Here is a 20,413-nt window from a genome sequence, read left to right as displayed (position 1 = left end):
TGCTGCTGCTCATTCAAGCAGTGTGCACGCAGCAGGAGCCCTTGCAGGAACCCTGCTTGCCAGCTCTAAATAAGCATCATGCACCCAGCAGAAAACAATAACACATACCTCTAGCAACAGCACACTTTCCTTTCTTTCCCCATACAGCCGTCCTATGCAGAGTTTGACATTAGTGGCAACGTTTTGGGTTTGGTTTTCAACCAGGGAATGATTTGGTAAGATATTTCCTTTTTTATTATTTTTCACATTATTTAGAAAACCTGTTAGTGGAGTTAGAAAGCTTCCAAGCCAACTAGATAAACCTCTAGGTTCTGTTTTTTCTGACTGATTGGCTTTCTGTGCTTAACTATAAAAGTGTCTCTCTCCTCTGGTTACAGTCACCTAACATTTTCCAAGGCATCTCCAAGAAATTTTTGTCACAAACTGAAAAACTTTTTTTGCAACCCCTGAGCAGTCTGAGGCCTTGCTGGTCCTCAGTGAGGGGGACCATACCATAACCTGTGGGTGCAGGTGACTTCTCCTGTGGGAGCACATGGGTAGCGCCCATCAGCCCGCTCAGCCATCGTTTGTGAACAAAATTGTCACCACACAAACACCTCCTTTTCTGTTCTTGAAAAGAGTAAACCTTCCAGGCTGTCAAAAAACACCTCCTGTCCTTCTCTTTTCCTTTTCAGGATGGGATCCTTTTACGCACCAGGGCTCGTGGGTATAAACGTGCTGCGCTTATTAACCTCCATGTATTTTCAGTGCTGGGCTGTTATGAGTAGCAATGTCCCTCATGCAAGAGTCTTCAAAGCATCCAAGTCTAACAATTTTTACATGGGATTGCTGCTGCTGATCCTCTTCCTCAGCCTCCTGCCTGTGGCTTACACCATCATGTCACTGCCTCCCTCCTTTGACTGTGGACCTTTCAGGTACTATCAAAACACCAAAAAGGATATTTTTGTTCTCTGGTACATGAGAACAAAATTTTCATTTAGTTTTGAGAACAAAATTTTCATATTTTCATGAAGTTAGAAGGACTGGACTCCAGCAGAGATGGGGAAGTATTTAAATCCTTAGCAATGTGAGGCAAAGGGTCATGTCCAGCTATGGAGTGAAAACAGACAGCTGGGAGCACTGAAACTGCTCCTGTCTGCTGCTCTCCTCTGCTACACGATTCCCAGTGTTTTCCCAACACACACTGATGAAAGCATTGGAGAACAGCAGGGGTGGACAACAAGGTGCAACCCCCAGTAAAAAAAAAAAACAAAAAAACCAAAAAACAAAACAACCAAACAAACACACCCCAACTGGAGGATTCTAAAGGCTCTTTGGAACATTAAGGAAACAAAATGAGTCCAAGGATGTATTTTACATGCTAACTTTAGTTGGCAAATAGCAGGAAATGGATCGGGCTGAGCCTGTAAATTTGCTGCCTTTTTTTTCCCCCCTTCTTCTTTGCTGTTTGGGGTTTTTTTAAATGTTGTGGGGCTTTCTGTTTCTTTTAATTAGGACAGAATCAGCACTGCACAGAGCATCCAGTGGGCTGGATTAACGTGTCAATGAAGTCTAATTTGATTGAATAGCGCCATTTCCTGGGCTTGCTGAATCTGACTCAGCAAGGAGCCAGCTTGGAACAAATTGTTCTTGTAGATGCAATGTTTTAGGTTATCTGCTTGCTGACGGAGGATGACATCAGAAAGCTAAAAGACTCGGGGGAAAGGCAAGAGACCAAAATACCCTCAATTCTCTAACAAGGACAGGTGTCAACGAGTAATGTCAGAAGATCTGACAAGTAACTTGTTGCACACACACTATCATTTGGAGATGACTAATCTGCAATGTGAAAGAGCTATTTCAATTCCCTATCAACCCTTCAAAAGCCACTCAGCCTGATTCAGACCCTTGGCAGCTCGACTGAAAGCTCAGCTCTCCTGAGCTCTGGGCAGTTGATGAGGCTGGGATACTGTTTATCCAAGTTTTCTTTACTGACTCTCATCATCAAGACAGAGTCCAACACCCTCCTGACTGGAATCCTGCAAACCCCCAGGAGGCACCAAGCCTAAATGGGAGGAATAGCCCTGATAGGGTTGAATTCCCAGAACCAGAGATGCTGGGGAGAGAAGAAGGTCAATTACATAATCCAGCCCTTTGCAGATTTGTTCTTCTTTCATACAGAATACTCTCATCTACTTTATCAATCCTGTTTGAAATTACTCTTTCACTGAGTCTCCTATTAAGCAATAATCACAGCTTGCTATTTTTGTCATTACTTAGCAGCTCTTCAAGTTGGCTCATTATTTCAGAAAGATGGAATTTGCATATGGAAAGTCATCTTTACCATGAAAAGGCCACTTAACAAGATATTCATCAGAAATATGTGGTTACTGCAGTCTGTATGGTTTTATCTATTTCAGAGGGATAAATAGTCAGGACTCATAAAGGAGTCAGGCATGGAAATAAACGTACTGACTCCAGAAGCAAGTTGGCCTAGCAAAGATTAATTGTATAGTCAGTGAGGGGAGAGAGCGAGGGAATGAATGAACAAATAGAAAGTTTCAAATAAAGGCATTTTAAACTCCTTTGTGGCCTTCAGCAAGCTGATGTTCATTGAAAGAGAGGTGAAACATGCTGCTTAGTACCATGAGACTATGGGGCATTTTGTCCCTCCAGAAGATATCTGCACTCCTTAACTGGCTGTTTGTCTTCCCAGTGGAAAGAAAAAGATGTATGATGTCATTCAAGAGACCATTGAGCTCGATTTTCCACTTTTTGTTGCCAAGATCTTCAGCTATGTGGCAAATCCAGGACTAATCATACCTGCAATTCTGCTCATGGTGTAAGTTTTCATTGCAATATTACATGCCTGGCTGGGGGGAAGGTAGGAAAAAGAAAATTCTGGTATGTTAGCGAGGTCTAAATACAGGTTCTGCTGAGATAACAGCATGGATTAGAGTAGACACATGCTCCCTACCCGCCACCCCCCTTACCTTTGCCTAACCCAATTTCCCAAAATTTAATTACCTGACCCAATTAAACACAACTTTGTGGATGAAATACATTGCTGACAGAGGCCTTGTAGATATCTAAGCTTCCATATGAAAAATGTTCTGTGGCCAGCAGGAAATAAATGGACAGTCTCAGCCTGGTGCCTTTTGGAGAAGCAATTTCTGTCACAGCTGGTGGTATTTAGAGCACAGCCAAGACAGGGCATTCAAAAATTACATGTTCCAAAAATATGAAGAGTTGTGAGCTTTGTTTGGGTTTGGGGGATTTTACTTTTTCATTTTCCAAATAATACATCTGGTATTTGTTTTAGTGCTGTTTGATCATTTCAGCTTTGAAATCAGACTTAAATCCTCAGCACCTTCAGCAGTACTAGGATTAGTTCTCCTTTTATTTGAAAAGATATTTTTGGCACTCTTCTTGAGGTTTTACAAAGCTATCAAAATGAGTAGGAGGGCTGTGGCCAAATTCTGTAGGCAGTTCTGAGCACTTCAGACTAATCAATGGTAGACAGGGAGAGAGCTGGGGAGCCTGTTACATCCAGAGATTCCTGTTCTGACTCTTTCTGGGGCATCCACACACATTGGAGCTGAGCTGACCCAGCACAGCTGCCCTTGGGCACTGTGATGCTTCATCCTGCGTAGCTACAGTGAAGGTAATGCCATTGAATTATATCAAATACAAGTTCCATACACATTTTCTTAAATAAACAACCCGAGAAAAATCCTAATTAAACTGAAAATGACATGTCAACCCTCTACCTGCCTCAAACTACTTGCTCATTTTAACCTAAAAAGGATGATCAGGTAGTATAAGTTGTGCAGGCAGATCCTACACCTGTACAGATCAGATCAGGTCTGTGCAGGAGACAAGAAGTCTCACACCACATCCCTAGCATGGCCAAGCATATTATAATTAGAAACTGTTCCTCTGGGCTTCACAGTAACACTGGCAGGTGCTACTGCAAACACAAAATGAAGACTGAAGAACACCCCAAATGGGCAACCTTTACAAAAGGGCTGCAGGCCAGGTTTCTGAGGCTTTCATGCAACCCTCAAAAAAGCTGATGAGAGAGAGTAATACCTTTGAAAATAATGTGGCTTTTGCAGTGACAATCTCCCGCCCTTTCCTCCACTGACGGCTGGGTAAAGTAACCACACAAATTCCATTTATTTGTTGAAGAGACACCTTTTATCACACCTTCCCAGTGCTGGCTATTCCCACACCGCAGCTTTACCATTAGTCCAACTCCCCTCGAGACACAGTTTTGTCTCTGCTCTGACTCCCCTCTGAGAACTGAGATACCTTATGTCCATTTAACCTAAAATGTCTTCATTTTCCACCCAGATACACTACCTGTATGTATTACATACTTGTGATTTCCAGCTGTTCAGCTCCCAAGAGAGTCACAGCCCTAAAGAAGTGGCTTCCCCCATGGTGCCTGGACCAGTCAGACCTACAGTCCCTTGGCAGTAGCTCTCACATGCCCTGAGAGCACTGAGTGCCTTGCAGAGGCACTGCTTGTTATCTACATGCTCACCTTGCCTGTGATAATCCCAGACAAGATCACAGTGAACAAACAAGGTTGTTTCTTAAGGCTTTGGCCCTTTTCTCTTCTCCTTTTCAGTCAAGTGCTCAATTTCCTGCCTTGTCTCCACAAATCTTTGACTTCTGCTGTGGTGCTGACAGGCAGACAGGGTTAAGCTGGAGCTTGTCCGTATGATGAACCCCATCCAGTTTTCCAAGAGACTGAAACCAGGGAAATGCAAAAGCTTCATTTAGTCCTGATGAGCATAGAGCCAGAAGCCCTCAAATCAGCAGGCAAGGCAACCTGCAATCCAGCCTAACTAAAAATAGCCTCTACAAAGAGCAACAGGTGGATCGTAAATGGATGGTCTGCTGATTTTGATTGCAGTCTCTCAAAAAATGTGTTTTCTACTTACTACGGACAGAAATAAGTAATTTTCTCTAGCCATGACAACCCCTTCTCTTTTATCCAGGTACAATCCAAAATGCATCTTCTATTTATTTTGGTTCTTAGCTCCTGGTTCCAAACAATGATGGGGTTCAGTGAATGACATGGGCATTAAGCTTACTGTCCTGCTTTTAACTGCCCAAGGACATGGGAAATAGGAAATACAGAGAAAGAAAAATTTAAGATATTGTGCCCACAGGCACATAACTTAATCTCACTCAGGTTGAGAGTAAGATTTCAAGCTGTGGCCTGAAGAGCTTCCTGGCAGAAGACAGAAGATTTTACTGTATCAAGAAGGGGGAAAAATTAGAATTCCTCTGCAGGCTAAACAAGGACAGTGATCCACACTCTCCCTAGAACTGGGGAAACAATACATCAGAGAAGAGGGGTGCCAGGATGTCATGTTTTAAACCCATATGGAAATTAGGCACTACCCAGCTACCTGTTCAACCTCTTCTCTCTCTCTCCAATCTTGGCTGAATGAGGAGGAGAATCAAAGAAAAACTTGTAGATTGAGATAAGAGCAATTCAATACTCAAAATCAAAGTAAAATATAGTAATAATGGTAAATGGTAATAATAATAAAAAGGGAAAAATAAGTGACACACAGTACAGCTGCTCATCACCCACTGACTGATGCCATACTCCCCTTCCCAAAACCAGACTGGCCCCTGTTAATGGTGAACCCCTTATTTATACACCAGGCATGACATTCTGTGGTGTGGAATATCCCTTTGGTCAGTTCAGGTCGCCTCTCCCACCTATGCCTCCTTCCCAGTTTCTTTTGTGTACCTCCTCACTGACAGAGCTTGAAACAAAAACAAAGGTCCTTGCTCAACTTGGGATAAACAAGAATTAGCAAAATGAAAACATCAGTGTGTTATCAACACCATTCTTATTCACAGCCCTGTTTACAAAGTAGTATTTTCTAGACAATGAGCTTGATAACATAGAAGAAATAAAACTACCACACCTTTACAGGAGAACAAAAAAAAAAAAAAAAAAATTTCAAGACAGAGAGCCCAGATCACCAAGTTTTGTGCTAATGTTAGGCAAAAGGAAGAAAATGTGTTTCCTCTAAACACTCCCCGGTAATAAGCCTCAAGAAAGGCAATCCTAAGCACCACTTCCTGATCTTCCATGTGGAAACCCACGTGTCAGTACGTGGTGCCTTGCTGGGCTTAGGGTCAGGCATTCAGTTGATGAAATCCTTGAATCTGATTCGAGGTTGGTGAACCTGGGCTGGAGCAACACACACAGGTTTATGAACTGTCAGGAAACCATTTTTCTTTCCCTACCTTTGTTTTCCTTCTGTAAGAGAATTTTCAACTTTATTTAAAAAAAAAAAAAAAAAAAGAAGTGAACAACTATAGCAGTGAACTGAATGGCAGGTACTTTTCCTGGAAATGGCTTGGAGTCACTGAGCAGAGGTTATAATTTAGAAAAACAAAGGCTCTCCACAAAAGCAGGAGGGGATATTTTTTTACTACCAAAATATTACTGGCTGGTGAGTGTCAGAGGTGGCAAGACAGACCCAGACACTTGGGCATGTTTTAAAGCACAGCCTCCCTGTGTGCCAGAGGCTGGCAGCCAGCATGCCCTCTCCCATCTCCACTTGCCTTTCAGTTCCCTCCAGCGTGGCTCAGTTTTCCCCTGGCTTTGGCGTGCCCTTTTTGGAGAAGAGAGGATCAAAACAAAAGCCCATGGTCCTGTTCCAACCTGCCCTCTGCTTGCTCTCAAGGTCCCCATCCAGAGATGTAGAATGCAGCTGGTCCTGGAAAAGGGGGAAGGAGGACTGTTCCTGGAGCACTGCTTTTTAGGAGAGGTGTCAAAGGCCCTATTCTACCACTATTTCCCTGATTTTCCAGTTTTTCCTAAGGTCCCTGTGTTACCTGGTGGCAGTTCCATCTCGAGGCTGGTGCCTGGTTTCCCCAGCGCTGGTGCAAAGGAAGCAGAGAGGTCCCATGACCAGCCAAGGTGGAGGCATGAGGGCAGGCTGGTCATTTTTCTTCTCTTTGAGGAGAACTGAGCTTTGGATGGCCTCAGCCTGTCTCAGCTAACCATGCCACAGGCAGCCCAAATTTTTCCTAAACCTTGAGCTTCTAAAAAAAGTTTGGAGACAACTGATGGGAAAATTAGGAATTAGAAGGTAGGCAAAAAATTACATGCTCTTTCCTTGTGAAACTTTCTCTCCCCCTGTTCCAATCACTACAGCAACATGTTTTCTTTTCTAGCCTCACCATCTATTACCTGAATGCTGTGTCTAAAGCATATCAGCGTGCCAACACAGAGCTGAAGAAGAAAATGCAAATGGTAAGTACTGATCTGGCAAAACCACCTCTGAAATACCATGCACTTAAATTTTGGTGACACAAGAAGATGATGTACTTCATGCTTGTTCAGTCCCCTCTGATGGCGTTTAATGTCTAGCTGTGCAGAGTGGTCACATCCCATAATAGCCTGCTATTTCATACATCAGAACTACAGTTGGCTTTCCTATAAACTGTGTTCTTCATCCCCAAAAGTAAGTTACTTCGAAGTTCAGACAATGGTTTGGTGTCTGAGATTTTCCAGGAACAACGATAAGCCTATGGAAACCACAGCCATTTTACTGGCACAAGACAGGATCCAAGCCAAGGAAGCAGTGCCACATAAAACAAAACATCACATAAAGCAGAGATTGGTGCAACAGTAAAAGTGAGGATGTGAGCACTGAAAAATGGGCCTCCATAAATTACATTCAAATGCTCAAATTCAGAATTAATCTTAAAGGATTAATCTTAAAGGCTTAAAGGAAGTATGTTGGTGCAAAGGGCACCCTCAAGTACTGCAGGAGGTGAACCTGTGCTACAGCACGCTCACTTTTTGGGGCACACCATTTCATGCTGCACAACCTGGCTTGGATCAGGGCTAAAGTGATCACAAAGCAGGACTCAGCCCTATCCAAAAGTACAGATTCCAGTTACTATCCAGAAGAAATTTATTTTTTTTTTTGCAGCCCTAAATGTATGCAAGTAAAGCCAAAGCCAGCCCTACAGCCCATCCCTGTGCTACTGCACCCTCTTTCTCTGGCATTTATCCCTGACACCCTCTCTCACAATAGGCTCACATTTAAAACTAACCAATACACCAGAGAGGGCAGATTGGTAGCTGTAGGAACACACAGACAGCCTGATAGACCTAAACCATGTTATCAGCAAGTGCATTGCCCTAACAGGAGCAGAGCCACTGTTTTCCAGTCCTGCCTGGGATGTACTTTCTCACCTGGAAACACTTGATCACTGGACCAGGATTCAGCACCTTGAACTTGGCAATGAGATTCATTCATACCAACAAACACTTAGCTAGGCAAACACGACACCAGGCCACCATTTCCCAGATTACACTCAGACTGGGTTTTAACTAAACCAAATGGTTTTTATTGATGCAGCAACGAGAAGAGGAGAAAAACAAGAGAAACAACAAAGCCAGTACCAACCCTATGCTGCAAGATCTGGAGGATTTATTTACACCAAGTACGAAGACTGAAAGTCCCCCCAAACAAGCAGAAGGTAAAAATGAATAGTCTACCCATAACACTTCTGAAAGGGCTCATTTAGCCACCAAAGTGACTGGAAGGATTGAGAAACTGGAGGGATACACCTTAGCAAGGGATTGGATGAGTATAATTAGCACAGATTTTGTCCTGTTGCAGAAGTCCACCTGCCAATGGACACTCTGGAAGGGCACATTTTTAGACTGGATTATATCTCACACAGGCTTGTCACTGTGGGAATTGTAATCCAAAATTATGATTCACATTCCAATTATTAACCATGCTGGTCATGAAACCAGCAATTTATTCTGTCAACAGTGTTTAAACTCAGTGTTGTTTCAGGTCTGGTGAGTTGAGTCAGACTTTTTCTTCCTGAGTTGAACTTTTCATTGGAAAATCAGCATGAATGAGGCAGAAGCTTCTCACAGGATTGGGTTAAGTCTGAGGATAAAAAAATGCTGCTGAGGGGGTCCATGGGTAGAAAGAACCAGGAGGAGGCATTAGCACCAGGCCTGGGTTATTTTCAAAGAAAATGGATCCTCCAGGCTCAATCTCAACCAGCCACGTCCTGGCTGTCAGAGCCTCCAGCTCTCACTTGTGAAAATCACCTGAAAGATTTTGATTTTATCCAGGTGCACGTGAGAAAAGCAGACTAGTGCCACCATAACTCCCTTGAATTCAATGGGCTGAGATGAACTGGAAGGTTCAGAGCAACCCAGCACAGATCCCCTCCAAAGCAGACATTCATTTAAATGGAAATAGTGCTGGCAGGGTTTTGAGTGCACTGAAAATAAAGAAGACTAAAATCAGGAATTACCCACCTCCACCCCATACCTAGATGTGTACCAGCATGGCTGGTAGGATTATTATTACATCAATGCATCAGTAAGAACCTGAAAAGAGGGGCTGGGCAGCAGAGACATGTACTGGCTGTTGAGTTGGAGGGGGAACATTCTTATTCCTGATTTCTTCACTCAGATGCTCAAACACAAATCCCCAGACACTCTGGTTATTGCACAGAGAAGAAACAGCAGCCACTGGGGAGAGGATGAAAGGCAGTATTTGCTACCAAGAAAATAACATTTATAATCTTTGCTCTAGACAAGAAAATAGAGTCTCCAAATGGAACCAGCCCTGCCAGGAAACCAGGCAGAGGAGAAGTCCTGGCTGGCAGCCCCACAGCTGGTGGGAGAGGAGCAGCATTCACCCCGCCACCACAAGTGTTTGTGACACAGCCACAGACACTGGGCGTTTGGGCACCCTACCCTGGCCAGCCCAGGCCATGGGGGCACCCCCTGGGACCAGTCCCTGGAAGAGGGAGAGGGCAGCCATGCTACCCACGGGCTGCTCGATAACCTCAGCTGCATGAACTGTTGTAGTTTCGGTAGGAAAGGATTCCTGCATGCTGGACTTCCACTCTTGATGCTCTCTATCTATCCAACACTCTCTAATACAGATTTGTTTATACACTTAGTAGTACTTCTGAGTTGTTACCCCCAAAGGCTTTGCTGATTTTGATTCCAAGGGAAATGCAAGGTGGTCAGAACAAAAATCAGCCGTGACACTGCCGAAATGCTTCACACAGGATGCAGCCCTGTGGCCACTAACTTGCTCTGTGGAGCAAGTGCTTGCCAGTACTTTCAAAGGCTTCTTTAATTAATAAAAGTGGTGTGACTTTACCTGTCATTTAAATAGAGGCTTGTTGTGGTTTTTTTCTGTTTCTCTGTTCCTCTGCCTAAAGAATTTAGTGTTCTTATAAAAAATTGAGTGTCCTTGCTCAGCCACAAGGCAGGTGCTACTAGGAGTAGAGGATTCCTACCAGAGGGAATTTTGTCAGCTGCATTTTGTCCCATGTCATAGTTTTCCTATAGTCTACCTCCTCCAAACTTTCGTCTTTCAAGCCCACCACCACTTTCTCTAGGTTCCCACTCAACTCCTCTTTTCACAGTCTGTTGACAGCAGCTTGCACCATTATTTGAATCCCTGGATATGATTCCTAGTCTAGCAACACCACCCAGCACAACTGAGAGACTAACAATGTCTTGGCCTAGTTTCTGATTATAATAATTTCAAAATTCCTGTTGCCATTTAAGAACAGTAGAAAAGTACTTCCAGGAGATGCAAGTAAGAGATAAATAAAAGGAGGCTTTGGAATTTCCTCAAAAATTAAATCATTGCATTTTGCTTTCAAATACAGAAAGTCAATGGAGTTTCTAGAAACACCTGCTCCTGGTGCACAGCTCAAAGTTAGTTTGGCTGCTCCCAGGATACTGCTGTGGTCAGGGTTGGTCATTCTCCCATGGAGCCTCCATGTGAGAAAGCTACTCATCAGATTTCTTTCCGGTCAAAGGATATTTCTCTGATCTGGGTCCCATAGAAATGGCCTTGTCTTGCCTCTTTACCATGAGAGCTGCTGATGCAACACAGCTGTGGTGAGCTCACTGCAGAGATACCCATTCACTGAACTGGAGAAAAGTCAGACAAGAGAAGGCCTTTTCCAGGAGACATCCTTCCTTGGAGGTGTCCATATTGGTCAGAAAGTGCTGGGGGGAGGTGTTCCCAGCCTGCCAGCCCAGAAGGATGTCACAGAAACAACACAGTGCCCTGATTTCAGCACAGCCTGTCTGCCCTGCAGACTCTGGTATCTTAGGCACTGGTTGCATATCAAGGAAGAGTACTCTCCTCTTCTTCACTCAGCTCACACTGAAACACAATTTGCAAAGGGGAGAATGTAGCTTCAGATCTCACTCACCTCTGCTAGCAAACTGAAAGAGGCTGGAAGTGTGTGTGTGTGTGTGTGCATACATGCCTGCACACACACAAAGGCAACAAGAAGCATTATGAAGAAGCCATAAAGAACTCCAGACAGGTTTTGAAAACCAGAGAAGCAGAGGCAGACTTAGACCAGATTAGTAACTACTACAAGATTTGGATACTCTCTGAATCAGGCCTCTGAACCAGACCAGCAATAATATGGAGCATTTCAAAGCACTGTGTCATCTCTGGAGCACACAACTGCCCATTAGCTAATTACTCATTCAAGGCTTGTTTATCTCTAATTATAATACATTAGGTTTGCCCATTGATCAGTGTCTGTTGCAGGCTCAGAGACTCCAGGATACAAGGGTGATATTATCAGCCAGACAATTCATGCAGGCTGGTGGCAACTCTCTGCCCCAATCCAGTCCACAGTGGGGTCCTCTGTCAGAGCACAAGAGTCATTAAAGTTGTGAAAATGCCAGCCCTTAGTCCTTATATTGACTGAAGTTATTATTTGTCTCTTGGAATTCTGAGACCACTTACCAGTTATTCACATGCAACTGAAGGTTAAACTTCACAAACTCACTGGAATATTCAGTAGTGTTTGGTTTCATCCCTATTTCTCTACGGTTAGAAACAGCAAAAAGTCCTTGTCTGAGCATTGATTTCCAACCCCCTAACATTTGTTGAAAGACTGTATCCATCCCAATCTTCCTCCAGGGCTCAGTCTAACTTCAAGGGGAAAGAGGGGAAAAAAAAAAAAAAAAAAGAAAACCTCAGTGGTGAGTACTGGGAACCTCTTAGTAAGATCTCTCACAGCTCTCAGTTTGCATTCACAGATGACTGGAAGAGCTCTCTGCATTGCAAATTTCTCACATCTTGTACTGCCACTTGCTCAAATGCTGCAGCCAAGAGGTTTTGGTTAAAAAAAAAAAAAAGAAAAAAAAAAAAAGGAACTATCTAAGCTTAATTATTTTATTATTCTTCTCATCAGAGGTTTGTTTTTAAACAGGCAGCTCTCATGGGCATCAATTTTTAGTTTGCATGGCCAGGCAGAGCATCTGCTCAGTGTTACTAATGAACAGGAACCTCAGCAAAATAAAAGAACGTTAAAGGGTAATTTTTCAAAACACATGGCTAAATATGAGTTGTGAAGGGGATAACATTGTGCCCTCCTCTCTTTTAGGGTCAAAAACAATTCAGACATTTTTATCATAATTTGCTCAGCTGTATACAAGACAAGCTTCTTTCTGTACTCTCAACGAACAGAAAACAGTAGACACCATTAAGCAGGTTTGCTGATAAACCCAGAAAAGAACGCAAAGAATACACTGATTTTGTATTCGGTACCAAGGCGCCTCGGTTTCTCCAAAGCAGAAAAATCAGCTTTTTGCTGCAGGATAGTAAGTTCTCTTCAAAAGGGAACCTTGAAACTCCTGAACTTGTGTTTTCAGTAGCTTATATGAAGCTTTCCAAGGAGAGAAAGGAAAACAAGCACTGGATGCCACCACTACTGACAGCACTCTTTTTCCTGATAACCTCACGTAGCCTAAAAAACCAGTCAAGATAATCTTGAGCTTTCATCCCCTTTTCTTATAGCTAACCCTGCACTATGACAAAGGCATTTATCACACATTCTGCATCTCCACAGAAATAGAATTGTCACCTTGCTTGAAAATGTGAGCTGCAGAGGTCTTGTGTGTCACCCACCTCCGTTCTTCTTTGGAATCTTTGCTCATGGACAGGGGAGAGGGTTTCCTCATGCCAGCTAACAAAACAGAACTCTGGGGATGGATTTTTAGTTTCTTTGAGGGTGCTGAGGAGGGCTTGCAGCTGCACATCCAAGCTAAAGAAACCTCTCACCTACAAACAGGCTCCAGACACCACAAGAGCCATTGCAGGAACAAAGGCCACAAGCTGCACTGGCACCAGCACCAGTTTCTCAGATGTACCCTAAAAAATTTCCTCTGACAAATCCAGGTAAGAAAAACAGCCAAAAACAATTTCCCAGAGAAAATTCCTGATGATGGAGACTGGGATTTTATCAGTTTATCCTGCCCCACAAGCTTGAGGAACCCCACAACCCCCACTGGCAGGAGCTCTGCCAGCACCAGTCTCCTTCAGGGAACTGAGCAAAGGAGTCTTGTTAGGTCAGACATGAGGCAAATTTGAAAAGGATTCTGCTTTAAAGGTCTAACACAAGAAAAACACTTAAATATCTGTTTCCTCACAGGAATTAAGAGCTCAAATACTGTGTTGTGCTCTTTTGTAGAGGCCTAGCTGTTTTCTTGATATCTTTGGCTTACAAAAGAGATCAGAACCTTAAAAAAAAAAAAAAACAACCCACACCTAAAAAAAAAAAAAACCAAAAAAAAACCCCAAAAAAACAGGAAATACAAGCAAGACACAGGAAAAAAAGAAACTTCAGAATTTCTTCAAAAATCAGGTCGTTGAGTTTTGCTTTCAAATAATGAAAAGCCAAGGACATTCACAGACTGGCAGTGGCAGAAGCCCTGTGAGGCAGGGCTCCTGCCAGTGTCAGAAGCACCAGAGCAGCTTCTGTGCTAGTGAAGATGCACTAAGAATTAATGTAATATCCTGTGGGTCCTTGCCTTGACCCCAGCAGGCTGTGGGTACACCAGGTCTCCCACCTTCCTGCACCCCAGCACGTTCAGACCCCTCTCTGCAACCACATATCAGTGCTTTTGCTGGCACCAAAGCAGGTCAGACAGTGACCTTTGAGCCTCACCCCATCACCTCTCTAAATCACATCCCTTCAAAGTAAAAATGTCCTGGTTAAAGAAAAAAAAAAAAAAAGAGTGCTTGCCAAAAGACTTTAAATTAGTGATTCCTCCATTTTTGATTCCTGTTGCACGCAATGTTATCAGCTCTCCAGGCTGACAGCCGTGGGGATTTTTTTGCTCTCTGTCATGGTTTTCTCACCGTTTGCCTGAGCCCTGAGGCAGCAGCTTGTCCTTTGGCAGGTGGCAGCCCGGCTTCATCTGCAGCCAAGGCTTTATCACTCCCAAATGCTCACATTCAGTTTTCCCTTGGGGAAAAAAAGTGACTCTGAAACCCCAGGATTTAAGGTCCTGGCCCATTTCTCACACAACATAGTCATCAGTGCTGAATCAGAATTCAGCCTTGTGTTTTAAATGGACTATACCAACAAAATGCTGCACTGTGTTGAGCTAATGCAGGGAGGCTTGGCTCTGCTGCGATCACAGAACCCAACCCCCTGGGGTCCCCTTCCATTCAGACATCTATAAACATTCAAACCCAGATGTGACCACTGTCTCTAAATCTTAAATTCATACCACATGATGCTACTCAGAGAAGAATACCCATGTTCTTCATGACCTCAGCAAACAAAGGCCACCAATCTCTCACATATCAGGAGACAGTCTGTGTATGCATGTATCCACAGAAGGCACTGAGATAAAGATAAATGAATTTTTAAAATGTTTCAGAATTTATATTATTTTCTGCACCACTCCTCCGTGATTGACAGCAGAACTAGAAAGCACTGAAGCACAGAGATTTCTCTCTGCAGCTGGTGCTCCAAGCACACAGGTGGAGGGAGGAGAGCTGACAGGTACCCAGGGATGGTTGGATAGACAGATGCCATTTCCCAGCAAGCAAAGGCTTTATGTGCATCAGCATCAAACATCCATGGAAAGACCCAATAGACAAAAGTCACTGTAAGGTGGCAGAGAAGCCAAGGGGAGGAGAGGGACAACCACCGACATTCTTCTCCACCTCCTGGGGACCAGACTCAGGCAGGAGAAAAAAACAACAGTGGGACACAAGAATCCCCAGTGCTGATCTCAGCTGTGCTCCATGAAGGCTCATGCCCAAGGCAACGAGAGTGGGATTTAGCATCCTTTAACCCAGTTCACAGAGCTGGGAAATCTGGAGAGTAAGAAATTCAACAGCCCTGCACCTGCCTTAGGGCCAGCATCAGGTTTAAGGGCACACTGCACCCACCACTGCTGCACAAGGCAGTGAAAAAGCTGTGCAAGGAAACAGCTGCGGGATATAAAAGCAGCAGAGCAATAGGAACCGAGCAATGCCTGCAGAAGCTGCCAGTGTCATCCTTCTTCTGGCAATGTGGGAGGGAGAAAAAATAACTCCAGCTCAGTTGAAAATTAAATGAAAACAACCATAGCAGCATAGCACTGTTACCTGGACTGCTTGAGGACAGAGAAACCACCACAGTGATCAAGCGTACAGATCAGGTTAGTAGGAGATGGAACATTATTTTAATGGCATTACTCATTTTTCCAGGGAAGAGCAGCTGCAGAAACATCCCAAGCAGCTGTGTTCTCCCCCTTCCTCTATTCTCCCTCCCTCAAAGCGAAGTTGTTTGGGGGAGCCAAGGCTTACCTCCTACAAAAGCCTGCAGATCCAAACCTTCCTCTAATTAAGAAACATTTCACACATATGGGACTTCTGGTTTTTTTTGGATAGCAGCAGCAGTAAATAATTCAGTGCCTTGGCAGATATGTAGGATCTTCAAAATATGAAGGCTATTATCAGATGTATTTTAATAAGGTGCCTGGAGGGCTCAAGGCCAGGAAGAAAGGGAAAAAAAAAACATCATAATAAAAACCCTGTCTTCTTTCTTAGCCAGAGCACTTTGCTACAGCAGCTCAGACAGAGCAGCACAAACACTGCCTGAACATCAGTGGAGCTTCACTGCCACCACAGCAGCACCACTGCAGCTTGCAGGTAACCCAGCTCCACCTGCACCTGTTGCAGTGGCCAGGACTGCAGGGCTTTTGCACGGGGCTCTGGCAAACTCAGCTTCTTCTCCCCAGGAAGCCCTGCAGTTTTTGGAGGAAAAGGCTGCAGAAGCATTTTGATCCTGCATTTGCAAATATAACAAATGAGCCACTGGCAAGGTTTTCTTCACAAGAAGCTGCAGCTCTGCCTGTAGAACTCTCCACAGCCTCTGCTCAACTTTCCCCACATCTGTCATCATGCCCACATAGGATGGGGCTGTGCCACAGCCGCAGAGAGCCAACCATGGGGAAACATCTGCCTTAGCACTACCCTGAGCATTGACCCATGGGCAAAAGCAGTTCCTTTGTGCAGAAGTGGTGGAAATCTGTTGTAATCCATCTCCAGGGAAAGCCCAGCCATGCACATGCCCTTTCAGCACTTTGCCCTCCTCAGCACCTATGCCAGTAACATGGAAGGTAAGTAACCTCTAAAGACCTTTAACAGGCTCTAGGGAGTTGACTAGTCCTGCCAGAACAGGAGGAGTCAGCACCTGGCTATGCCACACTATGGTGCCACTAAAGCCAAGTACTGCATTTGAACAGGTTATCCACCAAACAGCCAAAACCATCAATATTGTTGGGGATGGATCAGACATACATTGCTCACAGTACTCCTCCAACCCAATGTCCAGAAGGAAAAACAAATCTCCACCTAAAATAAAGGGTTTCCTCTTTCCTGCTACCAGGAAAATAACATCTGTTTAAATTATTTGTGAAGCTACTGTTCCACCTGGCCTTCCAGGTGAGAAAGGAGCCTCTGTGCAGTTTTGGGGGCTTCACAACACCCAGATGAATCCTAGACAGTGTCCCTTAAATCTCATCTAACCAGGAAGATGTGACAAGCACACATTTGCCACAGGTCCCTATCGTACCAGCAACATACTGCCTGAGCAGCTACCACAACTGCTGAGCTCATCCCAGCCTAGGAGAGCAAGGAGGCAGCTGCTCTGTGCCTGCTGCCCACCCTGCTCCCCTCTGGCTCACACTGCACCATGGCGGGCACTCATTGCTCGCCTCCGTATTTTGTGTTGCAATGATCTTAACAGCAGAAGAGAAGTGCCTACCAAATGGACACTAGAAGGGAAGGTCAAGCCACTATTCTTGTAACGATAGAAGATTTAAAATAAAATTTAAAGAAAGCTTGACACTTACCTCAACTCCATCCTTGAGATGCCAGGGGAGTAGAGACAGCACAGGCCACAAAAGAATGGTTTCACAGAACAGTCATCCCACCTGGGGACCATGCAGAGTTGATAACTTGGCACATTTTAAATCATAAGTCTCAGATTTGACATTTTAATGAAGTTCCTTCTTCTATATTCAAGGTACAGTTTGAGAAATCCCAGTTCTCATTTTGAAAGAATAAACACAAATATGTAGCTTTCACAGAACAAAAATAAACTATAAAATGAGCACAGCAGCATAGGAATCAAGGAGAAATAGAAGACAGGCTTAGGGAAAAAAAATATGACTTAAAATTTATCTCAAAACTTTTCAAAGGACTTGAGCCATTGAAATCAGAAAAACTAGTTGCTAGACTTCCCAGCCCTCCTGGAAGAGCTGATGAAGAACCTACCTGCTTACAGCGCACAGACAAAGTGGGTTTGCCTCACAAAACCAAGAAGAAAAGCCAACAAACAGCACATTCACTCCTACCCCACACCAGTCCTTGTGAGAAAATGGTAGGAGACACTTCAACTCATGGCACCTGGGGCTCGTAAAGCCTTACCCAGCTGGGAGCAGGAATGAGGTTTAAAGGAGCCTTCAGAAAATGTGCTGCAGAGAGGGAAGTGGTAGTGTCTTTTTAAAAAAATCTTTCCTCTCAAATTAGAGCCTCTAACAGCAAAATAACAAGTGAGAGAAAATGGTTCACACCTGATTCCCTCTCTGCATGTGCTGCTTAATTTTTTTCATATATAAACAAAGCCAACAGGTGCAGTGAATTGAATACCTGGGAGCTTTGGAAGTACTGGGGAGAAGACAAACCGTTCTAGAAAATGCGGGAAGCAATAAGGCAAACAGGAAAGATGAGTTAGAAACATGGCTTTCCAACATGGAGTTTCTTCAACTTGGAGCACTTGCAGGCAGCTGCATCCCACACTTGCTCCCTTTAGGGAAATTACAGTCAAGATCAAGGCTTGCAGCAGAGCATGGAGGCAAAAAGTTTAACACTCTTACAGAAAAAATAGTGGGGTTTTGGTCATTTGGGGGTTATTTAGGTATCTTACGGTCCCGGTGAGACGGCACCATTCTGGAATAGGGAAGCCAAAAAGCCAGGCGAGGGGCAGCTTTGCACCGTCCCTCCCCGGGCGGCCGCTCCGCCCAGCCCGCCGGGAACCAGGAGCCAGAGCCCCATCTACCGGCACCGGGAAGGATCCCCGCGCTCGGACGTCGCAGCTGGGCAAGGCACCGCCACCAACTCCTGCCACCTGCCAGCTGAGAGCGATGCTGGGGTGTTAGCCAGCTCACGGGAAAGCCACTTCCATGACTTTGACGGTATCTGAGCGGAAAAGGCTGGCAAAGTCGTCCTGACCCTAGTTCAGACCCAAAAGGCACACGTTCAGACCACCTCCTTCACTCTGAGCAGCCCCTGGGCTCTCAGGAGGTAAAGTGGCAAACACTTTGGAACCAATTCCTTGGGCAATGCTAACTAATTCAGCATTCCCGGTGAGAACCTGAGCTTCCCAGCAGCTTTCCAGTCTGTACGGCTGCACCCTAACATTTCCAGCTGCAGCACAGGAAGGAGCAGTGCCAGCATACCCTAGTACAGCAAAAGCTTGCCCCAGTCTTTGGCACAACTGTACCCCGTGGCAGAGCAGCTCTGAGTTTTGAACTGTGCCACACCTGCCATGCTGACCCTGCTCTGCATAACCCTAAACCACATATGTGGTGGGTGTAGCCCCACTGAGCAGCCAAAATGTTGCTTCAGTCCTCAGCATCCAGCTCTAGCCCATACAATAGATCGTTCCTCCCCTTCTGAGCTGCTAAAACCCAAGCCCCATATCAAGGGTAGTGGGCACAGGCTGTCCCTGCGCACTGTGGTACCCCTTGTCCTGCCCAAGTGTCACCAGCAAGACTGTACAAAAACAGAGTGCGCTATGTGACTAAACCCCAGGAACCCTTCTACATGTGCTGCAATGGCATTTAGCATGAAGAGAGATTTCCTATCACAGCAAGTTTCTCTGGCCTTCAAAGCATGGTTAGGGAGCCATAATTCAAAGTATGCATCCTGCATTCCTTTAGATTATTTTATTCATGCTTGAACAGAATTAATAAAAGCAATCTTGTAGCCACTGAAACAAATGCTGACAGAAATATTTAGGGCTCTGTCACATGGGAAGACATACCAGGTAAACTCAAGTCTTTATTAACACTTTATAAACTGAGGGTTTAAGCAGCAGCCCAGATGGATCTTCATTAAGTAGTTTTTTTCATCAGTGACTAGAGTGTAAAAATGAACAATGTATAAATGAAAATGACATGTTTCCAAAGATGGACAGCAGAAAAGTGGCAGTGAGTATTCTTAAAATGACAAGTATTAAAAAAACCAAATAAACAGTTCAGAAATCGGTCCCCCTTAATGCAAGAAATTGAGAAAATCAGTGTTGTGACATAGTAAGATTGTACCCATCATGCCCTACGTGTTTATTACAGTCTGCCTCCTTGCAGGGCTAATGATCAATGATGTTCTTCATTCCCAGTGCTACACACAACATTGTAGCACTGTTCCACCTTTACCTGTCATACAGACTCGATGTAGGTCAGGTTTTCACCAGCTCTGAAGCTTTGTGGTTTTCACAAGCTTTAGGCTGCAAGGGCTGCGAGCTGGTAGTACCAAGCACTGCCTGAAATGCCAGCTGATGTCCCTTTGGAAGCTGCAGGGCAGTGGGCACAAGTCCAGCAACACCTTGGTCCTGCAGAAATAATGACATAAATCTGGAATGCTTTTCTTTTTTCACCCTCTGCCAGGGAAAAAATGTATTCAAGATGCCAGGCTTTATCTGTCCTGAGAAGGTACAAGATAAAAAGCTTTGGAGAGTGCTGCATTAATTTTGCAGATTTACCATGTGCTTTACTCCACGTAGAGTCTATCTGCATCAAGATGCTAGTAATCCAAGAAAAGAAAAAATTGTTACAAGATCCACCCCAACTGCATGCTACACACTCACAGTCCCGGGGAAGAAGCTTCCTCAGAGGAGCAGTGAGGCAAATTCATCACACGTCTGTTTCCTTTACATACTTACTTATACAGTGCACTGATTTGAATAAACAGGCTCACAATACGAGTATGCCATACTCCTAAAAGTCAGCATCTAATATCCTATAGTCATTTTCAGAGTTTCACAAAGGAAAACAGACTACAGATGCAGA

General features: G+C 44.4%; 1 protein-coding gene across 1 annotated transcript in view; it reads left to right on the top strand.

The window, feature by feature from the left end:
- LOC100224551 (transmembrane channel-like protein 2) overlaps positions 1-11,482 on the top strand; it is a 35,658-nt gene extending 24,176 nt beyond the window's left edge. Inside the window, exons 14-19 of the mRNA XM_072925809.1 lie at positions 148-215; positions 675-914; positions 2,696-2,821; positions 7,198-7,276; positions 8,394-8,514; positions 9,600-11,482. Of these exons, the coding sequence (XP_072781910.1) occupies positions 148-215; positions 675-914; positions 2,696-2,821; positions 7,198-7,276; positions 8,394-8,514; positions 9,600-9,853 (888 nt within the window). The 3' untranslated portion in view covers positions 9,854-11,482. The remainder of the gene's footprint in view (positions 1-147; positions 216-674; positions 915-2,695; positions 2,822-7,197; positions 7,277-8,393; positions 8,515-9,599) is intronic.
- Positions 11,483-20,413: the final 8,931 nt, after the last annotated feature.

Source organism: Taeniopygia guttata, chromosome 2, assembly GCF_048771995.1.
Source record: "Taeniopygia guttata chromosome 2, bTaeGut7.mat, whole genome shotgun sequence".
NCBI classification, from domain to species: Eukaryota; Metazoa; Chordata; class Aves; order Passeriformes; family Estrildidae; genus Taeniopygia; species Taeniopygia guttata.
This window is presented reverse-complemented; position numbering and strand designations above follow the sequence as displayed.